Genomic DNA, 25,587 nt, shown 5'->3' with positions numbered 1-25,587 from the left:
GTTTTTACACTGACACAGTCCTCATGTTCCTTTATTAAAGTTTTGGGTTGTACAAGACGTCACGGGTAAGCTGGTTTTAAAGAAATGTTCAATGATAAATAATTAATTACGATTGTACGGAGAAGCTTGCCAACATCATCATGAAAAGTTTGTCACCTGAGGCAAAAACCATGCTTGTTCCCTTGAACGCAGTAACAGATCGATGCTCATGAAAAAGGAGCCAGACCTTGCTAACGTGCCCACCCCAAATGCAGTCTTCTGCAGTCAGCTGGGTGGCAGCTCTCAAAATAGGGGTTGCACAGCCCCAGGTACATTTACAGCCCAGAAGAAATCTGTCTGAAGAAGTCAAAGCTTGTGGGACTGACAACCCAGGGAGAGCAGTTGCTAGTAGGAGACTGTAGAAACTGCTGAACAGAAAACAAATGTTCTTTTGTGGTGGTTAAAATAGTGTTTGCCACAAATCACGCTCCTGTGGCTAATCTTATAACCATAGGTAGTGTGGGAACAGAATAAAAGTGACTGAATAACCAATGTGTTGTAATGTTGAATTAGAATCGGATTCATGTCTTTCGTGTGACTTGAAGCCACAGTTTATTGCATTGCCTGAAGTTACCGCTCCAGAACTACCCTCCTGTGCATTTTTCTTGCCTTCTTTTGTTGATCCTGTTGACACCCAGCTCACTCTGGAAGACTCTGTAACTTTTGGGGGGATTAACCAGAACCAATTCCTCCCTTTTTGTGATTATCAATCTATCAGCAAGCTCAGAAAGGGCAAGTGTGTTTTATGCATCTCCAATTGCATCCATGCCCCGACATTTCTCGAACAGACCACCTGTGTAAATGTGCTCCCGGGCTGCCAGTGTAAATTGGTGGCGAAGCTGGCTGCGAGCCTGCATCAGCTCAGGTGCTTGGCTGCGTATTGCATTTGGCTCCTTGGGAAATGCAAAAAGTTCTAGCTGACCTGCACTCCCATTCCCCCTGCTGTGCTGCTAAGAGCCTCTGTGGGTTTTAATTGTTCACGTTTAGCTGTCATTTACCTTGGAAGATAAAATATTTGCAGATAGCTTATGAAATCTTTGTTAATTTAAAAAATATTCCTGGTCAGTGTGACCGGAGCTGAAAGGACACACTGATCCTCTGATTTATTTAAATAAATATGTGATTTCCATATATAGGTGTTTTCTGTAGGATGTTAAGTGGTCTTTGGTGCCCATATGAATATAAGAATAGCAAGGGTTTATCTCATGTCCTGTTTACAGGGGTGGCAATAAACCAATGCTGAGGGAAGAGAAAGAACACTGTTAATGTGTATGACACTGCTTCTACTTTGTTAATTGGGCCACTATCAGTTAGATAACAGTTTGGGTCAGATGCCAGGTCAGCATAACCTGGGCAAAATCAACCTAATCTGTGGCAGGACCAAATACCAGCAACCAGACATGACACAATCTAGAAAATTAAGTAATGTGCTTATTGTAAATTTATTGTAAGCGGCCTAGTAAAAATGTTTTACTAGGATAAGTAGAAACTTTTAAACAATACATCAAAGAGCTTATATGAGAAAACTGGTGGGAAGCCAAGGTATGACTAGATTTCTGTTATGCCATCCGAACAGAAAGTATGATTGCAAAAATGGAATTGTTTACATAAACTGATAACAAACTTGAGAATTCAGCAGAACACAGCCACGTGTTCCTGAGCTTTCTTCCATAAAAGTCTCACCGTGTCCAGCAGAGCCCCATTCACCTGCACTATGAGGGGAATCATACTCGCACTAGCGCTCACCCTTGTCGGTAAGCCTACATATCCCTTCTTCATCTCTCTCTCCCAAAATTCCCTGAAGTTCAGTGGAAGAAGTTGGATCTAGACTGAATGTTATTCATCTGGTTTCTCATCTCTTTTTGCAGGTAGCCAGAAGTTTGACATTGGTAAGCATATTTCCTTCTATAACCTTCTTTGGTGACTTTGCTGTAGTGCCTATTTACTAGAACATGCTTATGGTATTGTGAAAATGGCTGTTCTTCCCCACAGACCCCGGATTCAGCAGCAGAAGGAGCTACCTATACAGCTATGAAGGCTGGGTGTTGAATGGGCTTCAAGAAAAAAGTTTAGCCAAAGTTGGCGTGCGCGTGAGCAGCAAACTTGAGATCAGTGGGCTGTCAGAGAACACTTACCTCCTCAAGGTACCGTGTCTTCTTCCAAACGTGCCATGCAACAGCGAACTATAAATCACAGTTGTAATTGCATCCGGATAGTCTGTGATTTAGGAAAGCTGTAGGAAACACAACTGGGGACAGCACTGTAGATGTCAGGGAATGATCTGCAAGCTAAAGTTTCAGAAGTGATAAGTGGTTTGGCATCCAGTCACTTACCGGTATTTGTTGTGGAAATTGTTGGTAGCAGGTGTTGTTCAAGACTTTGTGTCAGAGATAGAGGTGCCACTATCAGGGGTTCTGTTAGAAAATGGTTATTTCTAACTCAAGGCACTCAAGCCTGCTCTGAGTTTAAGCTTTGATTCTGGTCTCCAAGTTCTGTGGGAAGTCAGGACTTGGGTATGTAAAATCATTGCCATGCAGGCAATTAATAAATGTAGACTTCAAAACTGCTGAAAGCTAAAGATAAAAAGTGATAACTGATAAAAGAAAGGCATCAAAAAGGATCATGTAATAATATTTAGTGTTTGTATAATGTACTAAAAGTTCTGTACACGTGAAATCATGTCACTGGCAACATCAATAGAGATAGGACCTGGCCCATCTGAAATAAATACATTTCAGAAGAATACTTTTGTCTGCTTAATTTAGTTACAAATCAGAGCTGGTTTTGTCTGTTTTGGGCACTGCGTTTAATGACAGAACTCTCATTGACTGGACACGAGCTGTAGATCTTCTCTCACCAAGGAGGGCAAGATGCCAGGGATTGCATTTCGCACTTCATCCTGAAGTTCTTACATGGCGTGCACCAGGCTGTGCTCTGAGGCACCTAAAACTGGCAGTAACTTTCCCAAAGTTAATGAAATTGCTTCTGATTTACGTGGTGTCTCTGGAGGCAGTTGAAATGTTTATAAATACATTGTTCATTATTTAAAAAAAAAAAATTGATTGATTTAAGTAATTCACAAATATGAATCAACTATAGCAACTAGTTTTGACCAAAAAAAAGAAAAATGGAAGGGGATGAGTTAAAATGAAACCTTCTAAAACTATATATATTTTTTTATGTTTAGAATGATATAAACTTTTTAAATGTTAAATTTCACCTAAAGCAGAATATGTATTTTAAGGCTGAAAAAATAGGAAGAATTTTATTTGAATTTTTGTAATTACTTTTTGAATCAACATTTCTCCATATAGAATTAATGCAAGTAAAATGTTTAAAATGTCCCTGGGAGACAGTAGTAATCCATTAACTGCTGCTCTAAGATAAAATAAGACTGCTGAGCACACAGGGTTTGTACTGGTTTTACAATAGTGTAAGCAAGGGACAAAAGAATGAGCTGCTGTATGAATTTCTAAGCCTACATTTGGAAATAAGGAGTACATAACTAGTGATTATGTTAATTTCTTCCAATCTGTTTGCATATTTAGTACCAAAGTAATTTGATTCACATAAGTATCTTTTCTTAATTTCCTCCCAGATCCGCTCGCCACAATTCGAGGACTACAATGGCATCTGGCCCAGGGACTCTTTTACTCGATCTGCCAAAATCACCCAGATAGTTTCTTCATGTTTTACCCGGCCCTTCAAGTTTGAATACAATAGTGGACGGATTGGAAACATTTATGGCCCAGAAGACTGCCCCAATGTGTGCATTAATATAGTGAAAGGAATACTGAACACGATGCAGATAACCATTAAAAAGTCACAAAATGTGTACGAATTGCAAGAGGTTTGTTTTTTCTATTCTAAAACTACTTTACTGAAAGGCTGTGTTGTCTTTAGGGGCTCTTGCTTCAAGTTTCTTTTTATTTCCATCTACTTTCAAACGTTCATCATCAAAACCAGACGATTTGCATTCACATAGAAGAAAATCGGTGCGTATGGGTTGAATGAATTATCTGGGTTGGATTCTTTTTAAGACCTCTGTCTTTAAGACTTCACGTGCAGTCCTTTGAAGAAAAAAAGAATTCTTAGGTATGAATGTATTTGTCATATGGCTTCCTAATACAGGTACTTGGTCCGTTTTATTTGTTCATTGTTGATATTAATTAATTGATTACTTTTTCATTTTAAACTCCATCCCCGACTGAGTATTGTTCACGTGTGTACTTTTTAGTTCAACGGGATTAATTGAGTGTAATGGTACCCAGTTTCAAAACATAATTAAAACTGTTCTGTAGGTCCTTACCTTCATACTGCTCCTTCAGAATCTTTGTTCAGAAAAACTTCTCCTGTAGTGAAATCCTGATATAATTGGGAAGTCTCATTATCTGTATTGATCTGCCAGGCTGGAATTGGAGGTGTCTGCAATACAAGGTACGTCATCCAGGAAGACAAGAAGAACAGCCGAGTCTCTGTTACCAAAACCGTAGACCAAAATAATTGCCAGGAAAAAGTGGTGAAGAGCATTGGAATGGCTTACATCTATCCTTGTCCTGTTGACATGATGGTACGTGAGGTGTGAAAAGATCTGCCTAATTACAAGCACAGCCATTCTGTTCCCATTCATTCTTTGGCTGTCTCTGTCCTCCTCCAGAAACGACGGCTCGTAAAAGGGACTGCGGCTTTCTCCTACAAACTGAAGCAGTCGGACAGTGGTACTCTCATCACAGAAGTGGTGTCACAGCAGGTGTATCAGATCTCACCACTCAGTGAACCTACCGGTGTTGCTGTCATGGAAGCAAGGTAGGTGGGACACGGGCTTGCTTCACAAAGTGAGAATAATTGTAGATTCTGGCAGTCCCTTTCACTCCCAGCTGAAGTGAAATGAGAATTGATCTCCACAGTAGTTGGGTAAAGCTGCGAGTACTCATACTTGGGGTTTCCACGCACCTAAAATTCAGTGAACCATTCTTTATTTGTACACTGGCAAACTTGGCACCACAATTACATGAACGAAAAGGAGAAAAGCTCTTTTGTTTGCTAATACCATAAGGATGCAACTTCACTACTCTGCCCTGAAAAAGGGCTAATCCGTAGTGTCAGGAGGAAGGTGGTACACAAGGAAAGAAGATCATTCATTACACTGAGTTGGTAGTTCTTATTCAGAAGACAGCGGTTTAGCTTCTCCTCAGAAACGATTGAATTGTAGATAACTCTGATAATATTTTGTTCCAATTAGAAGGTTTTATCCATTAGCAGACTGCAAGATTTTACTGTGATAAGAAGAATAATTAAAGAGTAAAACTGATACCGTCACAGTATCACTGAACCAACAAACAGCCAAGGTAGATGGAAGGAGAGATCTAATTCATTCCTTCCATGACACTTCTCTCTTGACAGACAACAACTCGCCTTGCTTGAAGTGAGGAGTGAACGCGCAAGCACCCCGGACGTTTCCATGCAGAGCTATGGAGGCCTTCGTTACCACTTCCCATCAGCACTACCACAGATGCCACTACAGCTAATCAAGACCAAAAACCCTGAGCAACGGGTATCGTATTTTTAGGTCTTCAAACTGCTTTCCTAATCAAAAAATTAATAAAAGAGTAATGATCATAAATTCCAAAGGATTTAATTATGTATGCTCTCTTTCTTGTGTTTTGTAACAGATAGTAGAAACACTGCAACACATAGTCCTGAATAACCAACAAGATTTCCATGATGATGTTCCATACAGATTCTTGGAGCTCGTCCAGCTCTGCCGGATAGCAAGCGCTGATGCTCTTGAGTCCGTCTGGAGGCAACTTTCAGATAAACCCCGCTACAGGTATTTCATTGTATCAATTTATAAGAAACTTTTTCACTTTTGGAGAATTGAGAGCTAAAATTAAGGATTTTTTTTTTAATGTGCCTACAGGCGATGGCTGCTGAGTGCAGTTTCTGCAACAGGCACCACAGAAGCACTCAAATTCATTAAGACTAGAATTCGCAGTGATGATCTTAGCTACCTTCAGACTCTTCTAAGCGTTTCTTTTGCTCTGCATTTAACGAAAGCTGATGAACACACCGTTCCAATAGCAGCGGTGAGTAAATCCATGTGAATCTTTCCTGTCTGATAACAAAAGAAATGATAATTGATGACAACCTTTCATTATTAAATACATTAAAGACTGGATTCTCCTCTCATGTACACCAATCTTGTGCAAAGGTTGAACCGCAAATTTCTTTTGGTATTACATGTATGAGAGGAGAGTTCAGTCCTGTGTCTTCATTTCACTACATGGATATAAAAGCCCTTCTCCCATAAATGCTTCTGAGAGTAATTCCCATTTTAGTTTGCTGGGATCGCATGTCATGCCTTCTGCAGACAGAACTTTGTCCACTTCAATCTCTTTTAATTGCAAAATATTCCTACGAACTGCAAAGTGCTGCAAGTGAAAGTATTAGTGCAAACATCAAATATTTTGACACTATAATGAATCATTTATTCTGAATAGGATTTTTGCCATGTCTAGTCAATATTCTTCTTCTTAAATGGGAAAAAGAGATATAATGTGAGAATGCATCATTAATATAATGGAATTGCACATTGTTCTAAGAATATTCCATCTACAGATGGATGTTTACCTATAATCTTTGTGCTTTCAGTGCGATGCTTAGTTGAGGAAAACCAAAATGGTGCTATGTAAACTTATATATATTGAAACTAGTGGGGAATTAAGCTCCTAAGTGAAGTTTGCAAATAAAATCTCTACAAGCTGATTTAATTTATTTGGATGTGAACAATACTCATTCTGAAATTGCTCCTCTCAGACAGGTTCTGATGATTTTCCTGCTCTGAAGGCTATATGAAGCAATGTATTAAATACAAAATTATTCTCCCCCCCCATCCCCCCTTTTTCCCACACAGGATTTAGTAACCAGTTCTCGAATCCAGAAAAGTCCCATGCTTCAGCAAGCAGCCTGCTTGGGATACAGTTCCGTGGTCAATAGATACTGTTCTCAGACCTCAGCTTGTCCTAAAGAAGCTCTTCAGGTGGGTGGCTTTTTGTCAGGTTGTTCTTAATAGCTCAGTAATGTTCATTAGACTAGTATAATTCTTTTAAGATACAGTATAAAAATGGCAACTGGACTTACAAATGCACATTTCATAGGTCTCCTTCAGAACAAAGGCAATGAATCACTTTATTAATGTAGATGTTTGCTTCATCACTGAAAACATAGTTTTCACATTGTAAGGTAAAATCCTGAGAGACACCGCCACTGACTGATTTTATTAAAACGAGTCGCTTGATTGTGATAGGCCTTTCAGTGGGTAAGGGGGATGCTATGGACGATCTATGCATTAGGAGGAGAAGACTGAAGTGTGCTTTGTCTGTAGCCCATCCATGACCTGGCAGATGAAGCGATCAGCAGGGGCCGTGAAGACAAAATTAAATTAGCTCTGAAGTGCCTTGGCAACATGGGTGAACCAGCCAGCATCAAGCGCATCCTGAAGTTCCTTCTCATATCTTCATCCAGTGCTTCTGATACCCCCATCCACATTCAGATTGATGCTATAATGGCCTTGAGAAAAATAGCTTGGAAGGACTCCAAAACAGTAAGTAGGATGTGTCAGGGATTTCTTTACTTAGTGAATTAGAGAATATGTACTGTAAGGGCGATGAATTTAATGGTATTGTGTGTGTGTATTTAGCAGGTTTTTTTTAAAAAAAGTATTATTTTTAAGTACACAATACAGTTTTATATCTCAGCTGATGTTTTCTGCTAAGCTGTAATAATTTTTAGTCAGTAGGAAGCTTCCAGAAACATATCAGCAGTGTTTTTTTAGTCATCTGTCATAACCAAGTAAGTCCTGTGCTAGTTCTATGTGGTGGAAATTTAGCCACCTAAAAGTCAGACATGTAAATTAAACTGCCTCTATAGGCAAGACGAGAAAGAAAGACACTTTCTATTGACCTCCTAGGCAAAATGTTGACCTTGCTCTGCTTCTTTTAGACCCTTCCCTTAAGGCTGGATAGTCACCACTGACCTCCCACTGAGAGACTACTGGCACGGTGAGCGTGGGCAAGACTCCTACCTTTCAGATGGTCTAGATATAGGAGCTATACGGGACAGCATCCACTCAGACTGTCTTGGGTGTGCTGCTGAAGCTCCGCTTTTAAAAGTGGTCTAAGATAGTGAAGCACGCTCACCGAGTCATGGGAGTTTCCCTAAAGAATGAATTTATCTTCTTATCTACAGTGGTTTCTTCCGAAGTTATTCAGTGATCTTTGAACATCAGTAAAGCAAAAGTCTATGCTGATGTCTTTTTGATGGTGGTGGGTTGACCCAATACATTGATACATGGACATTTATTTCAGATTCAGTGCAAACCCTGCTCCATGGGGCTGTTCCTCCATGGCCCGTTCAGTTGTCTAAATAAAATGATGTGGAGCTATGCAGTAAAAAAGATCAGGAAACTTCTCTGCAGGGATAATGACCCCCTCTCCCGTATTTCCTGTGGATTACGTGTGGATCCAGTCTCCAAAAAAAAAAGACTTAATTATTGGTAATTCCAGACACTGTTTTCTCTCTGCAGGTGCAGGGATATCTCATCCAGATCCTCGCAGACCAGTCGCTGCCCCCCGAAGTGCGAATGATGGCTTGTGCTGTTATCTTTGAGACGAGGCCTGCCCTTACTTTAATAACAACGATAGCCAATGTGGCAATGAAGGAGAGCAATTTGCAAGTGGCCAGTTTCGTGTATTCCCACATGAAGGCCTTGTCAAAGAGCAGCTTGCCATTCATGTACAACATGTAAGTAGAGACAGGAACGAAGTGGGCGATCTTCTGCAACTAGGAAGTTCTGTTCTGTTCTTGTCAGTGAGCACGGCATGTGCTGACAAACTGAATTCAGTTTATATTCTGATGGGGTGCAGCTTATTTCTGGATCTTATTTGCTTTCTCATTTTGTTTAGATCTTCGGCTTGCAATATCGCCCTTAAGCTGCTGGCCCCCAAACTGGACAGACTGAGCTATCGGTATAGCAAGGTCATGCGTATTGGTGGCTACTTTGGTGAGTAAAAGCATTTCAGTGATGGGGAAACTTTCCTGTCAGAAATACATTTCTGAGAGACACTAAGCCCTTTGGAGAAATACGGCATTTTGTGTTTCAGTAAGAAATTGAATTAAATGTGACAGTCACATATTTACAAATGCATGAGTAACCATCTATTAATTTTGGCCTAAACAGTTAAAATTTATGTAATGATATAACTTAGAGTTGATCACGGAAAAAAAGCTGCAGAAATATGGTCTTGAATGAAAAGCAGAATAGTTAGGAAAAAAAATGTGTCTTTTGATTATTTCTGCCATAGGTAACTATAAAGTTGGTGCCTCTGGAGATGTCTTCATTATGAACAGCCCAGGAACAATGTTTCCATCAGCAATAATTTCCAAGCTGATGGCATATTCTGCAGGGTCAGTAGCTGATTTAGTGGAGGTAAGTATTTACCTAAATCAATATTAAAGCAAATCAAAATTAAAATTGACTTTTAAGTTTCCTCTCTGAGAGTATGTTTGACTGCTCCTTCTCATGCTGCTTTGGTAGGTTGGTGTCCATATGGAAGGCCTCACAGATGTCATCCTGAAACGAAACATCCCGTTTGCTGAATATCCTATGTACAAAAAGATAAAAGAAATTGGAAAAGCTGTAGGTATTTTCAGTAATGCAATGTGTGGGTTATACAAAGCGGAATTTAGTGAGGTTTCTCGTACTAGTTAAGCCCTGTCTCAGAAGGCAAACTACCTGCCTAGCAGTCACCTCGGGTATTTCTGTGAAAGAGAGATCTGCAGGGGGACTGCAGGGGACATCCCTCCTGCGACGGTTGCGGTAGCTTCTGCAAATTCTCTCCCCGGCCCTGCCTCCTACCACACCTCATGTGTAGCTGCAGCAGGAGCAAGGGAGGAGAGAGGGGAGGCGGGTGTTGCAGCACGCTGCCAGCCTCATGTCTGGCAGGCTTCCTCCTCCCTCCCTTCATCTGCCTCACTTAGCTTGCAAGAATATACCTTTCTCTTCAGGACAAAAGGTGATTTGCTGCTGTGCTTTCAGACTGGGTTCAGTGGTACTAACGGCCCAGACCCTCTGTGTAAGTGTTTTTTCATAGGAATACACCACACTGGACAGGAGGCTATTCACAGGCATCTCGACAACAGGGAGTAAGTCTGATTTAGTCACACTGTGCTGTTTACAAAGCAGCAGAGAAACCCAAGCGGCAATGGAGAGTGATGGGTTTGATCGCCTTCCTGAATAACCGTTTGCAAAGTGATGCATTAGGGAACTTTGCTTGTTTCTTTCTCTGTTCCCCAGCTGCTGGGATGGAAGGAGCTGCCAACAGAAACCCCCTTGATATTACCCTACTTGAAACTATTTGGCCAAGAGCTGGCCTATGTCAACATCAACAAGGAAGTCCTGCAGCAAGCTATGAAGGTACCAGGGACCCCTGCTTTCCTTTGCAAGACTTGACACCATTGCACTTTTATATCCTAACCTCTTGGATCTCTGTTTTACTGCAGACTGTGCTAGAGCCTGCTGACAGGAACGCACTGATGAAGAGAATTGCCAGCCAAATTCGCAACGGCATTGCAGGGCAATGGACACAGCCGGTGTGGCTGGGAGAGCTGCGATACATCATTCCGACCTGCACCGGTCTGCCGCTGGAGTATGGGTCGTACACGACTGTTCTGGCACGGGCGGCAGTCAACGGTCAGTTGGGAAGTATGAGACCCGCCGTGTGAGCTCTGAGCAGGGGGCGAGAGCAACAGGCTAAGAGGGGCTGGAGAAACAAGTGGAAAACCAGAAAGCTAGAAAAAGAACTAAGTTTTTTAGTGGAGGGGAGGTAGTGAAGATGTTTGAAGAGAAGCTGGACACAGCTGATTGCTGCCTCATTTTTGGGTTGAATATAGAGGAGGTGAGGTGAGAGTCTGGGAAACCACGGAGAGAAAGGTCACAGCTTTCAAGGCCAGAAGAAACAAGAGCTGCATGGGGAGAAGGGAGTGGCTCCTGAGAGAAGGGAGTGGCTCCTGAGAGATGCACACACAAGCTAAGATTCAGTAGTGCTTTAAACAGAGACAAAAATAGAAGACAATCCAAAGAGAACTACCAGTAACATTAGCGAAGGCAGGCTGAGAAAGGGGCTTGTGAAAAATAGACAGAGTTCTGTTTTAAAAGAATAAATATGCAAATACGAATACTTATCAAGAAGCTGATTCAGTGATTGTACTGTTTGTTGTGCCGCAGGCTTTTAATTTAAGCAAAACCGACCTTTCCTTTTGCTGATGCCACATAAGGAATGAAGGGTGAACTACACGTACTTGCACTGTTTACAGAAGTCTCATGGGTGCCCACTCTGCTGCTCTTGGTTTTTGGCTTGTTAGTTTGCTTTAATAACATCTTTGAACCCCTGCCCCTTGTTTTGTGGATGGTGTTTTGCTTTGGTTTTTTTAAATAACATGCTTGTAGCCAAGTTGGGAAGGTATGGATTTGTTGGATGGGCTACAGAGTGAGTGAAGGCTGTCTGGATGGTTGATCTCCAAGAGCAGTCAACAGATGAAAGTCTAATTGGTGGCTTGTCATGAGCAATGTTCCTCGGTTGTTAGCACTTGTTCATGGTCTCTATTAACAATCTGAATTTTGGAAAAGAAGTGACCCTCAGCAAATCTGTGTCAGTGCTGGCATTGACTCGGTGGGAGCAGTCACTGCACTGGGGGGTCAGGCTGCCACCCCGGGGGACCCTGCCAGGCTGGAGGGGATGGCCTGACCAAAGTGTGATGGAATTTGACAAAGGCAATGCAAAGTCCTTCACCTGGGATAGAGCAACCCATGCAAGTGTGTAGGCTGGGCACCACCCCGACAGAAAGCAGCTTTGTAGAAAAGGGCCAGGGAGGCCCGGAGGCCCAGGCGGCACAGTGAATCTGCAGTGTGCTCTTCTGGTGATGGAGGCCAACTGCACCACTGGCTGCAACGGCAAAAGCAGAGCCAGCATGGAAATTATTTTCCCCCTCTATTTAACACATCTGAGGCTGCATCTGGTGGGGTACAACATCCAGTTTTGGGTCCGTGGTATGAGAAAGATGTTCACACTCAATATGAGGAAAGATCAGAGAGCAGGGTTTGTTTAGCCTGGTTGCCCACCTTTCACTCTGTCTCCTGGCTCCTTGCGTTTCGAATTTTAATGTTATATTAATTAAAAATCTTTCAATTTGGGTCAACTCTTTATTTTCTTACTATATCTTTATTTCCATTTTCAGTATGTTGCATCAGAACCTTTGCCTGCAGAACAGTCTTTCTGTATATTTTCAGTATTTTTCAGACTCAAAAACATTTCCTGTACCCCAAAGTCTGTCTTATTTTCCAGTCATATTTGTTGTATTAACAAAAATATTACATCTTCCGAAGTACTGTCTCTTGCTTACATTCAAGTCCTTTCTTTAATTTTTAAATCTTGTGCTGTCCTTTTCAGTTGATGGAAAGATGACTCCCCCTTTAACTGGAGATTTTAGACCTTCCCAGTTGCTTGAATCCACCGTGCAGATTCGGTCTGACATAAATCCGAGGTATGGCAGGTTTCTAAGGCATTAGATATGAAGGAGATCTTTTATGAAAAGGCAGAACTACCTGTTAACAGAGAGCACCTTTCTTACATCTGGCTGCTTTGCTCTGTTTCAGCTTATACATACACACAGTCGCAACAATGGGTGTCAACACAGAATACTTTCAGCATGCTGTTGAAATTCAAGGCAAGCTCCTGACAAGAGTGCCAATGAAGTTTGATGCCAAGATAGACATGAAACTGAAAAATATTAAGATTGAAACAAATCCATGCCATGAGAAAACTGAGATAGTGGTTGGAAGGTACTGTAGTGTTACTTCAGAATACTTTCTGTAGCTGTAACCTTACGAAGTTCACTATTCAGTGACGTATTATGGAGGTTTCTAGATAGGCAGTGTGGAGCAGAACCTTTGGGTTAAAGGGCAAGGAAGAGAAATAGAGATGTTAAATGTCAAAAGATACCTAAATGATTTAGGAGTTTAATTTTCATTTTAATTTGTTTATTATTTTATTATTATTTTGTGGTTTTAATTTTTATTTGTTTATTATTTTATTGGGTTTTAGGGGTTTTAATTTTCATTTTTAAATGAATGCCTTTCATGTTTTGGAAATTTGTTTACATTTATCCAGACTGTGAAATCTTTGTGTGATATAAGAAACTGGCATTTGTCATGAACTCTTTTTTGTTTTTAATAATATTTATACTTATAGTTGCATATACAATGCCTCTGCTCAAGCAACATACCTCTGTGCTGTCACATGATACTGACAGGGACATACTTTGTTTAATCAAAAGCAAGCGGTTGGAATAGTTTACCTTTTTTTTTGCACGTATCTCAACAGACATAAGGCTTTTGCTGTATCAAGAAATATCGGAGAACTAGGTGTTGAAAAAAGGACCTCAATTCTTCCAGAAGATACTTCATCAAATATTGTGGAAGAACCTTTCACACCATCAGAGAGATCTTCCAGTGAAGGTTTCACAATGGTAACCTATTTCTTTTTGCTTTTATAATAGTATTTACCCTCTCTGTGCTGCACACGCCTGCAGTTTTACTTTTGCCTATGATATGCTCCCAGTGGTATTCACATACTCGTCTCCAATGTAGCAAGGAGCTGACAGCATGCCAAGGAAACATGCCTATAGCTCTCAAGAGGATCCTCGCTATGGGACGGGAAGAAAAACTCTTAAACGAGACATTTGCGTCAAACTGCATCATCTTGGTTGTCAGCTCTGCTTTTCCAGAAGGTCACGAGATGCCAGTTTCCTAAGAAATACATATTTGTACAGATTAATTGGAGAACATGAAACTGAAATAGCCTTGATGCCAGGTACAATATTGAGCACAAGCCTTGTCGTCTTAGGTTTGCCAGCGCTACTTGAAGCAGTATAACCTTCTAATGCGTGCAATTGATGTGTAGTTCAAACAGATGCTGATATTGACAAAATTGAGTTGGAGATTCAGGCAGGATCCAGAGCAGCTTCCAAAATAATTCATGTGGTAAACTCGGAGTCTGAGGAAGAGGATGAGTCATCTCCGTATGAGGGCATTCAAGCTAAACTGAAGAAGATTCTAGGCATTGAAAATGTGTTCAAGGTAAGAGACTTTGAGCATGGGAGGGGGGAATATTTTCCCATAAATGAAGCCAAGGGTTTGAAGTTCAGTGTGGAAAGCTGGCACAGGAAATCAAGGATGGGGCTAGTTTGAAAGGTGCTGGTGCCAGGCCTGTCAGCCAGTGCCACATCTGGAGGTATTGATCCCACAGGGTGCATCCAGCTGGAGCTGATCCTCCATGCAGGTGTAGATTTCAGCTGGGCAGAGTGGATCTAAAGGAGTTCTGCAGCTTCTGCAGTGAGTGAGGCAGGGAAGTTGTTATTTCTTGACAGGTTGATGTAAGCAGCTTGTCTGACACCCAGAGAAGTTTTACTTTGTAAATACAGAACTAGATGTATCCCCTCTCTTGCACTTCTCTTTGAACTGTTTTATCAGGTTGCAAATAAAACACGGCACCAGAAGAAGAAACCTTCTAAAAAAGGAAACACCATGCTAACAGATCTTGGGACAGACCCTAAAGCAAAAAATCCCTCCAGCTCATCTTCTGCCTCCTCAACGGTCTCCTCTTCTTCCTCATCATCTGCTGCTTCTCCTGGTCGTAAAAAAGCTGTGGATAAAGATGAAAAGGATCAAGTACAGCAAGCAAGAAACAAAGATTCAAGCAGCAGCAGCAGCAAGAGCAGTAGTGGTAGCAGTGGCAGCAAGAGCAGTAGTGGTAGCAGCGGCAGCAAGAGCAGTAGTAGCAGCAGCAAGAGCAGTAATAGTAGCAGTAGCAGCAAGAGCAGTAGTAGCAGCAGCAGCAGGAGTAGTAGTAGCAGCAGCAAGAGCAGTAGTAGTAGCAGTAGCAGCAGCAGTAGTAGTAGCAGCAGCAAGAGCAGCAGTAGTAGGAGCAGCAGCGAGAGCAGCAGTAGCAGCAGCAAGAGTAGCAGCAGTAGCAAAGGTAGTAGCAGTAGTAGTAGGAGCAGCAGCAGCAGCAGCAGCAGGAAGTCACCGAGTCATCATAGCCATAAGCATCATTCAAGGTATCTGAATGGCAGCAGTAGCAGCAGCAGCAGCAGCAAGTCATGGAGTCACCATAGCCATGGGCGTCATTCAGGACATCTGGAAGGTGACAGCAGCAGCAGCAGCAGCAGCAGCAGCACAGATTCCAAAATATGGGTAACTTTGTCAGTAATTTGACTGATGCTGCTAATGTTTGTGAATCACATTCCTGATGGCAAATGCTTTGCATTACAAATCAGGAAGCTATGAGTTGACACAGTAAATTTTAGCAACACAAAATTGCAAAACTTACTCTGCACACACATGTGCAATCATTGGCTCAGATGTCTACTTCAAAGCATCTCAAAAGTTTCCACAAGTTTGTTGAAACTTTTGTTACAGGCAGGGAACCACTTTTTGCCAATTTGCATTCTGTCAATATACGCTGCATGTTTCTGTCTTAATTTTGTGGTAGGAACATTAATGCTTTATATAAACTACTTCAAGCCTTGCATTATATGCTTGTGACTAAGCATGCAAAACTATGTATGAATGATAATTAATAAAATCCTTCCTTAATCCTCAGTGCTCAGATTTCAATGTAATTGCAGCATTTCTTTTCTTCTGAGGCTTTTAATCATCTTGGTTTTGTCATTTTCAAAGGGAGATCATGAGATTTATCAGTATCGCTTTAGATCAGCGCATAGACAAGAGGTGAGTTTTTCTTTCCTCAGTAAATTAAGCATGGAATCTGTCATGAATCAAATGGAAACCTTAAAGGCAACTTGTTGTCTTTGTTGAGGAAAATTACAGTACTGATAACATTTAGAATACCAGACTACCAGACCAACCATGGAGGTTCTTCTGAGATGTGTAAAGACAGAGAGCTATGTTCTCCTTTGCGTTGTGCACATGATGCCATTTGTGGCTCTATAAAGTAGATGCAAAGCTCCACCAAAGCAGTACAAGGGACTGGGGACACACACTTTGGAGGAACAAAGATCCTACCATCAAAAGCTTGAGTCATTTGACTAGCTTTGATCACCTGGTTTCTCAGGTTGGAGGCACTGTTGATACACACCAGGATAGCGATGTTGACAAAAGTGGGAAGGTACTTTAGTTGAGCAGAAGAGTCTTCCTAGGGTGTGTCCCAGCCAGGAGCAGTGTACTTGCTATTAGCGTTTCTCAAAAAGTAGAAAATTGAGTTCTGTGTGTCCATTCAGTTGATCCTTTCCGTTCGGTTGGTCTGTTCAGTATGTCCTCCAATTGATCAGGCCCTTCCAGAATTAAAATCAATCAGTTCTGATCTTCCATATTGAAACGAGAGGCTGGTTCAATTTGACATGCTCTCGTATTGTTTTTTCACACAGGGTATTCACATCCAGATATGTTCCTTATTTGTCTCTTCTGAGATGTCAGATATATTTGGATAAACAAGATTTTTCAGAGCTAGATCACACGTACTAAGCAGGACAAAGCATATTGCAAGTCATTGAGCTGCTCAGGGCTGGAACAGAAGTTTGCCAACACCAAGCGCCATGACAGAGAGTATTCTGCAGCACTGCCTAGCGCAGTTTCTTCAAGCATGCTTTTAAGTTACCGTCCTAAGCATGATGTGTTTTCTTCTTGCAGTTCCCAAAAAGTAAACTACCAGCTGACCGACTTAGCAGCACATACTCCTCTACCAGATCCAGTCATGTCTCATCTCGAGCTGCTTCCCAGGTTAGTTGCATGATTTTTAGGGGTTTTTGACAGCTTGGAAGAATGGGAGAATGGCAGTGCACTTGCAGTAATTGTACAGCTAGGATAATGACAAGAAAGAAATACCAACCTCTTGAGTCTCAGATATCACTCAAGAGTGAGATACACACCGTAGTTCCCACACACACTTTGCTCTGCTGTGAGGTGAGGATCCTTCTTACTTGCACTGCAACCCTTCATGGCAATCCCACCCAAGAGATGCCTGCAGAGACTGATCGTGTAACTTCTGCAACCAGGGGGCAAGTCGAGGTGCTGCAGTGCCAGTGCAAGGACGTTGGTGGTTGTGGCCCAGGCTAAGAGGAGCCTCAGCAGAAGGCATGCTCCAGGGGGGACATGTAGCCCCTTGGCTCCTCACAACCACCCCATCTGATGTGTGCAGGCTTGCTCTCTGGGGCAAGTGACAGTGAAGTCTAACGGTGGAGTGAAGGAATTGCAGGTCACAGTGTGCTTAAGGTCCTGCTGCCAAGGGGGGAGGTTCTTGATGTTGAAGAAAATGTCCTGGATTATATTTTGTGCTAGTGTGCTGTGCAAACACAAAACCTGCCTGTCCCACAGAGCTCACAGCTGAAGTGTGAGGTGAAAGCCAACAGACCAGCCAGACACAAAAACAGAAGGACACTAGCTGGGCGGTGTTCTTGTTGTCAGAATGAGTGATGAGTACAACTGACAGCTGATGCTGTTAGTTGTACTGAACCACTTTCATTCCCAGGCAAGTATCAGGGTATTAATAATGAAGCCCAAATCATACAGTCATTACTGTATCCTAATAATATGAATAGTTCCAGGGTATCAACTGTAGCTCAGGAAATGACACAAATTTTGGCTCATATAAAATACAGTGATAAAGTCCATCTGTGCATGCACTTTGCACGCTCACATCAAAGGCATATGCATGAGAGTTTATAGGCATGTATATATTTGTGGTACATATTTGCAGTAGAGTTGCTTATTTTCCATTTATCCATCCAGATCTCGCATCTAAAATGTTCCATGGTAACTCTTCTATAATGATGTTCTTTGCATACTTTCTCCTCCTTCTTAGCCTAAGTTTTTGGGAGATGTTAAAACACCGGTATTAGCTGTTTTTCTTCATGGCATTCGTAATGAAAAGAAGACAGGAGGCCTCCAGCTCGTGGTATATGCCGATATTGACTCCATCAGGCCCCGGATGCAGGTATTTGTGTCAAACCTCACAGATTCAAGCAAGTGGAAGCTCTGTGCTGATGCTTCAGTCCTCAATGCTCACAAGGCAGCAGTAAGTCTCAAAAATAGTTGTATACAGCTGTATACATCACAGGAAAACCATGTGCATTTAAAGATGGACCATTTCTCTCTCCATTATAGGCTTATCTGAAATGGGGTCGGAATTGCCAGGATTACAAGATTTCGACTGAGCTGGTAACCGGGCGGTTTGCTGCCCACCCTGCTGTACAAATCAAAGTGGAGTGGCCAAAAGTCCCTTCAAGTGTCAGAGCCATAGCAGACTGGTGAGGTTTTAGTCTTTAGTGACACTTGTTCATGATGTTGATTAACTGAGAAAAATCAGCATTCACCCATGAGGTTCTAGCGCCTGAAGTACCAGCTATGATTTTATTCTCTGATCTGCCAGAGTACTGTCTTTGGACATAAAAGCTGAGTGGGAGATAATAGCCATCCTACTGTAATGTACAGTAATTCTTTATAGTCGACATAATTACTGAAAACTGAGCAACAGGTCCTTTCTTTCATTGAACACTTGATCAGTAAAGCAGAGAGTGGTCATGGGGACCTAACCAGTGAGCCTGAAGGCTCTGCATAGTACTTACACACAGATGTGAGACAGCCTGGTTGGGATGTGTGCTGCTTTTTGGTTCTCTGTTTCACCAGATCTTTCTGATTTGAATTTCTGAAGGTTTTACAAGTTTGTCCCTGGAGCTGCGTTTATGCTGGGGTTCTCTGAAAAAACAGACAAGAATCCTTCTCGTCAAGCCAGGGTGATCGTGGCTCTAACTTCTCCAAGGACGTGTGATATTGTTGTCAAGCTTCCTGATGTAAGTATGAAATATTATCATCATTCTTGTATTTTTTCCTAGCAGCAAAGTGAGACTTGCATTTTAATTACAGTGGGTCAATTCTGAGAAAGAAAAATTAAGTAAGCATCAGTTTGGGTGCAAATGATGAAAACAGTTTTTGTTTATTTTCAACCTTTTTATATTATATCCAAGAATATTCATAGAGTGATTTTGTTCATGGAAGAAGAGTGATGTGCGTACTCACAATGACGTGCATTTCCATCTGTTGTAGCTCCATAAGTGTTCAGCTAACCACCTCTGAAGGGGAGTAATTCATTCTCTCCCAAATCATATCAGAATGATGACCCACACCATGGGAGAAAACTAAGCAGAAGCAAAAAGCTCATGGACAGTGAATCAGATGAGTTGTGTTCACATAAAGTCTTTGTCAACCAAAGTAGAAGAAATTGAAATCAAATTCCAAATAGGAGATAAAGCTGTTCTCAGTTGTTTGCTGTGAATATCTGGCATAAGTGTTTTTGAATGTGCTTTTGAATTCTTTTTCAGATGATCCTCTACGAAAAAGCCATGAGGCTTCCCCTGTCACTCCCTGTAGGTCCGAGGATACCAGCTTCAGAGCTGCAGCCTCCCATCTGGAATATCTTTGCTGAAGCCCCCTCTGCAGTGCTCGAGAACTTGAAAGGTCAGGGTCTAGTCGGGTTCAGAAGCATGACATCCTCAGTCTCTCGAATTACTTGAGCACCTTCTGAATTTCTGTGGGATTATTTGCTTCCAGTTAATTAGGAAGTGTGCTGTAATAATGTGAGAATGGTTCAAGTGGGAGAGAATATTATGCATATAGTACATAAATCATCAGCATTTCAGGGATCAAGATACAAATTACCTGAACTAATAACATTTAGACTTTCTGGCAATTAATTTTTGTTAGAGAGGGGAGCATATTTTCCATGCCTTTTTTTGAATTTATGGGTGCTTAGTAGCCAAAAGCTCCTGTAATCCATACAAAAATATCACATAGTGGAAAAAATATAAAGCTAAAATAATATAGCACTAAAAATAAAATATGCCATTTAATGACTTTCTTTTATGAAAAAGCGAATACTCACTGGCATTTTATTTAACCAGCTCGCTGTTCAGTTTCCCACAACAAGATCACAACCTTTAACGAAGTTCAGTTTAACTACACAATGCCAGCAAACTGCTACCACGTCTTGGCTCAGGACTGCAGCTCTGACCTTAAGTTCTTGGTGACGATGAGGCAAGCTGATGAAGCTATGAACCTGAAAGCAATCAACATCAAGCTTGGCAGCCAGTAAGTAACTCCTGCCAGATGCTGGGAGCATGAGGGACTACGTTGTCCACATTTAACGTGAGAGGAGCTTAGATCTGAGCTTTACTGCAATTGTTAGCAGCCCGTGGGATGTCAGCATTTCCCTTATTCACTTCCCATGTGATGATGATGTTATCCTGCATCTTAGGTGATACGAGCACCCCGATGTAATTTAAGTCGTTGAAATGAGCTTATGCCTTTACCAGTGATATTTAGAGAGCAGAAAAATGCCTTTGTCATTGTATGCGTATGAATGTGATACAAACAGGGTGTGAACGCTCTTCTCCTTAACAGTGAAATTGATATGCGTCCTGTGGGCGGACAGGTGAAACTGCTGGTGGATGGGGCTGAGAGCCCCACGACGAATGTTTCATATGTATCTGCTGGTAAGTGATGCAGCACCTGCTTTGTTTCATTTTCACGTATGTTTTAGGAGAAAGAAAAAAAGAAAGACAGAAGGAAAAAATCTATCAAAGAGATTCCATCAGTTTGCGTTCAATAAGTATTTCTAGCTTTGGCTGTAAGGTTAACATTTAATGACATGTATTTTATTCACTTGCACAGGAACATTTAGAAAGAATGATTAGAGTATGAAGCTCTTGAAGTGGCCAGACTAAGCAAGATATAACCAACATGAAGATCCCTCCTTTTCATACATTACTGTAGCTCCCGCTAGAGTTCCAAATTTGAGAAGTGTTTCAGTTATACTATAAAATCTTGCTTGATTAAAACTTTTTGAAGCAGAGCTTTTCTAAAATTTACCACATTTGTACATCAATGTTTTTCCTAATATGATTTGTAGGTATAGCATTCTGAAATCTGCCAGGAATAAATATGGAGAACTAGTAAATAGCCTGCTTGCTTCTCTCAAAGGAGGAACAGGTTTTTGTCTGTGAAAGGACAGAGGAGGACTTCGTTTCATTCTGTGCTGTGCAGTCAGGGGCTACACACAATGCAGGAGTTTCCTGACTGTAGAGCTGTAGTATACGAATCAGGCTGAGTCTTGCTGACATTGGCTGAAATTAGAATTCCAGTGCAGAGCTCTGCCCTGCTTGTTACGTACTTTGCAAGCGATAACTGTGCTAGAAATGGCTCCAGTGACAGTCACGGTGTGCACTGTAATTCCTTACTCCACTATAGTGCAGTCAGGGCCTCATGTAGCTGCACAACTATACAGATACTATAGACAGCTCTGCAATCATTTCCAGAAATAAGTATGAATATGTTAATACCACAAAAACAACCCAGAGAAATAAATGAATGAGAATGAATAAATCTGTGATCATTAAAATTGTTTTCCAGCATTTTACAAACACCTATTTTCTATACATCCACATTTCTACATGGTTTTGCAATATGTTTTATTTCTTGCGTAGAACAATTAAGGAATTTCAGGGAAAAGAACATTGTAGCAATACGACAGTTGCTTTTTTCTTTCTTAAAGAAGCTAGGTTTGGTCTGTTTTGGTTTTGCTTTATTTTATTTTGTTTTCTTTTAGGTGCTTCTCTGTGGATCCACAGTGAAAAGCAAGGGCTTGTGCTTGTTGCTCCAGCCTATGGCATTGATAAATTGTACTTTGATGGATACACATTCAGGGTATCATTCTTGCTCTTCATAAGCTTGGGTGTTGAGAAATTTCCATAGGATTCCCTTAATTGTGTAATTATGAGTGCAAGAGTATACAGTGGCAAAGCCAAATGTGTGCAGGGCCCAAAAAACCCCGAAGAGAAGATGACACTTCACGGTTGCACAGCCCTGCTCTTTGTTTCTGAGTGAGAGAACTGAGAGTATTCACCGATTAAAATACCCTATTCTTGCAGTAGAGGTGTGTGCTGGGAAACAGGCCTGGGAGCGTACACACTGAGCCAGCAGTGCGTTTGCCAGAAAAATGAGTTTTCAGCTCCTGTCCTGTTCTTACAGCTGTATAATTCTTCAAATCAGCCAAAATGCAGCCATTCTTTTAAGACTGATGAATGCTTGAAAGGCTGCACTAAAAATACTAAAAATACTGTGAAACGGGAATGTAAGAAATCAGCTAAACCATACTGTGTCTATCACCTATACTATGAAAACATCCATCAGACAAAAGCTTCAGCATATTAACAGTCTAAGTCTGAAAGGCTATTAATAACTTAACATGCTAGACTGGCACAGTAGGTTTTAAAGGCTGTAGCAGTTAAAGATGCTGCAGTGCCACAGGAGTTCAGCATCTGACTGTCAGACCCCTTTGAATTCTTAAACGAGAGATCTTAAATGTTTGTGCATTAACATGTATTTCAAGGGACCTGCATAGCAAAAATCTGCTCCACAGGTATTATTTTTTTTAACTGGGAATGGTTTTACTTTTTTTGCTCAAAGATTCAAGTTGCCTTATGGATGGCAGGGAAAATGTGTGGAATATGTGGAAAAAATGATGGAGAATGTGAACAGGAATATCGGATGCCCAACAGATATCTAGCTAAAGATGCAGTGAGCTTTGGGCATTCTTGGATTTTGGAAGAAAAGCCTTGCACAGGAGGTATGCAAGCTCTAATGAATTTAATATAATCTTACTGCAGTTGTTTAGAAAATGTAGAATCTGTTTAGAAAATTAAAAATCTGTAAATATTTTGGAAAGAAAAAGTATTTTAAAAGGATTCATTATTAAGCCATACGTTAAATATTAAAATTACTTGCCAGTTTAGAAAGAAATAAGAAATTACAAGGTAAACAAACAAACCAAAATGCACAAGTCAGCTGAAATTAAACAACCAAGTTGAAACAAAATCTTTGTTTCAGTTTTGAAGTGTTTTAGATGATCAGAAAAAAAATGTAAGAGGATAAATTCTCACGGAATGCTTTGATTTAAGCACAACAGCATTTTCCAGACATCAATTTCCAGCATTTGACCCATCAAAAAACCAGATTGGGATTAGTAATTATTACCATGGCTGACCATCTGATTTTCGAACCTGTGCAACCTGTCAAGCAAAGCATTCAAATGCATGAGCAGTTCCAGGGACTTAATTACATGGTTGAAATAAAAAAGCTGTATTATGAGTGTTTGAGTAGATTAGGATCTTCTGGTGTGCTGATGCTGTCAGCTGAGGTTATGATGCAACAGCATACCACGGTGCTGCGAGCAGAACAGGCACATCGCCTTCGTAAAGAACACTTGTCCTGGTGGGAAGGACTTCCTTGGTCCCTGGAGATGTCTTCTATGTGTTTAGCTGTCCATTAACTGTTGTTCTTCTATGCCTTTGTCAAGAATACAGGGCATCAAAAGTGCTTTAGGTGGGCATGGAGTCCACATGCACATACACAGTAATATTCCCATGGTTAGTAGTGACCACATATTGTGTTTCCATTTAACATATGGTGGAAATGGCTGGAATTTTAGAGAATAAAGCTTATAGTGAGCAATAAATTGTGGTCCATTTAGCTTCTCACACACTTGTAACTGCTTGCCCTGGGAATCCAAAATGAGATGAATATCACTGGCTGGCAGCAATGACTTTTGGTCTCTCTCTGCAGCAATTCTGTGTCTGAATGACAGTGGTGATAATGTAATTCTTTAGTATTTTTATTTGGTCAGAAATCCCCTCTTTCTTTCCACTGCTGAGTATTCAACACTCAAATGTGGTTTTGCAGCTATTCAGTATGCCAGTTTACTTTGAAAAATGTTTATTAGAAAATACATCAGACTATGGTTTTACATGCTAAGCTAGAAATAAACCAGTTGCATTTGAAATTAAATTTCCCTAGCTCCATATCTAATTAGCTGATTTGAAAAGCTTATCAGTCAGTGATACTGCTTCACTTATGACCAAAATACAGTTTTTATCGAGGAAAGTTGTTTGCAAACTGGCAGTGTTGGCAGATGGGTCCTTCTAGGGAGACCTGAAGATTTTGAATGTAAGCAGGTAAACTGTCACTAATGATTCTGTTACAGCCTGCAAACTGCGGCGCTCATTTGTGAAGCTTGAGAAGTCAGTTCAGCTTGCGGGTGTGGAGTCCAAGTGCTATTCGACAGAGCCCGTGCTGCGCTGTATGACAGGATGCTCCGCCACCAAGACTACTCCAGTCACTGTTGGTTTCCACTGTCTCCCAGCTGGTAAGTCAACAGAAATCCTACTGAATAGGAGCTGCACAAACGTCTAACCAGACTGTGCCTTGACTCAGTTATCCCGCTTCAAACAAATGAATAATCTAACACCTCCACAGGTAGGGACGGACTTACTGCGGTATTGACTGGTGACCTTTCCCTGTTTTCATTAATATGTAAAACTTTCCTTAGCGAGAGAGGTGTTTTTCTGTTGTAATTTTACTATGTTTTTCATCATATTTGAATTTAAAATCTGAATGGAACTCCCGTTCATGGTGCTTTGAGCTAACCGGGTAAGGGCAGGGCTCCAGCACAGTCAGCACTGTGATTCAGCTGAAAAACTGCGTATTGCAGCCAGTGAGGATCAGCCACATCTGGCCACGTGCAGCACCCTGAAACGCGGATCCCTGCCTTCTGTATGCTTATATATCACTGCCTTTGGCTGTGATTGTGTTTCACTGAACTGATTTAGGCAATAGAAGGGCAGGTATGGGTGGGATGTCTGCACACCGGTGCATTGACATAGGCGGATGGCTTTTTTGTAGGTGTATTGTGGATTCTAAGAGATTAGATTACATAGATACAGATTATATAGGTGATAGGTTCATATCTGTTTTCCAGGTGTTTTTTTTTCCTCTAAGATCACACTATCCTTTCCTAAATGTATCATTTATAAAATTCTACATGCAAGTAGCAGTTTTCAAGGTAGAACTAGCTTATTAATTAAGTGGGTTTCCTGGAACATGTCTGCGTGACTTAGACAAATATAAATATGCAAGCTAGTGAGGGGAAGCCAAGCCTGCTGTAATTAATGACTAGTGCATGGTAAATGCTGTACCTTGCAAAACTACTTCTGAAGTATATTGTTCACTTTTCATTGCTTGTTCCCCATCAGATTCGGCTACCAGCCTGACGGACAAACAGACAAAGTTTGACCAGAAGTCAGAGGATATGCAGGACACTGTTGATGCACACATAGCATGTGCTTGTGAGAACGAAGACTGCAGTGCATGAAGCTGTACATTGCAGCACGGGAGAACACAGAAACACTTTAATGTTTTTATTATGTGGTGTAAGAAAACTCATCTTAAGGAAAAATAGAGATACTAAATTAAGGACATGTGGAATCTTCCCAAGTAATTTAAAGTATTAAACTTTGTTATTGTAGAAACTGTTGTGATTGCCCATAAACATCTGATTTCGTAATAAATCCATGCATGGAAAAATT

At 41.1% G+C, this 25,587-nt stretch overlaps 1 protein-coding gene across 1 annotated transcript; it reads left to right on the top strand.

Annotated features, from left to right (window-relative positions):
- Positions 1–1,751: 1,751 nt before the first annotated feature.
- LOC104338834 (vitellogenin-2) lies at positions 1,752–25,587 on the top strand. The gene is made up of 35 exons (XM_075424824.1): positions 1,752–1,793; positions 1,908–1,928; positions 2,032–2,183; positions 3,638–3,889; positions 4,448–4,609; positions 4,697–4,845; positions 5,443–5,593; positions 5,712–5,869; positions 5,960–6,125; positions 6,953–7,078; positions 7,424–7,642; positions 8,624–8,841; positions 9,003–9,100; positions 9,402–9,526; positions 9,635–9,736; positions 10,394–10,513; positions 10,600–10,789; positions 12,546–12,639; positions 12,752–12,937; positions 13,479–13,623; positions 13,745–13,967; positions 14,058–14,233; positions 14,627–15,349; positions 15,836–15,886; positions 16,805–16,894; positions 17,976–18,188; positions 18,278–18,420; positions 18,825–18,963; positions 19,492–19,627; positions 20,071–20,257; positions 20,570–20,661; positions 21,774–21,871; positions 22,634–22,793; positions 24,207–24,368; positions 25,255–25,587. Exons 1-35 carry the CDS (start codon positions 1,754–1,756, stop codon positions 25,371–25,373), a joined length of 5,586 nt encoding a protein of 1,861 aa, XP_075280939.1. The 5' UTR covers positions 1,752–1,753; the 3' UTR covers positions 25,374–25,587.

This window comes from Opisthocomus hoazin, chromosome 6, assembly GCF_030867145.1.
Source record: "Opisthocomus hoazin isolate bOpiHoa1 chromosome 6, bOpiHoa1.hap1, whole genome shotgun sequence".
Classification (NCBI taxonomy): domain Eukaryota; kingdom Metazoa; phylum Chordata; class Aves; order Opisthocomiformes; family Opisthocomidae; genus Opisthocomus; species Opisthocomus hoazin.
Note: the sequence above shows the minus strand (reverse complement) of the source record. Positions and strands in the feature narration are given on the sequence as shown.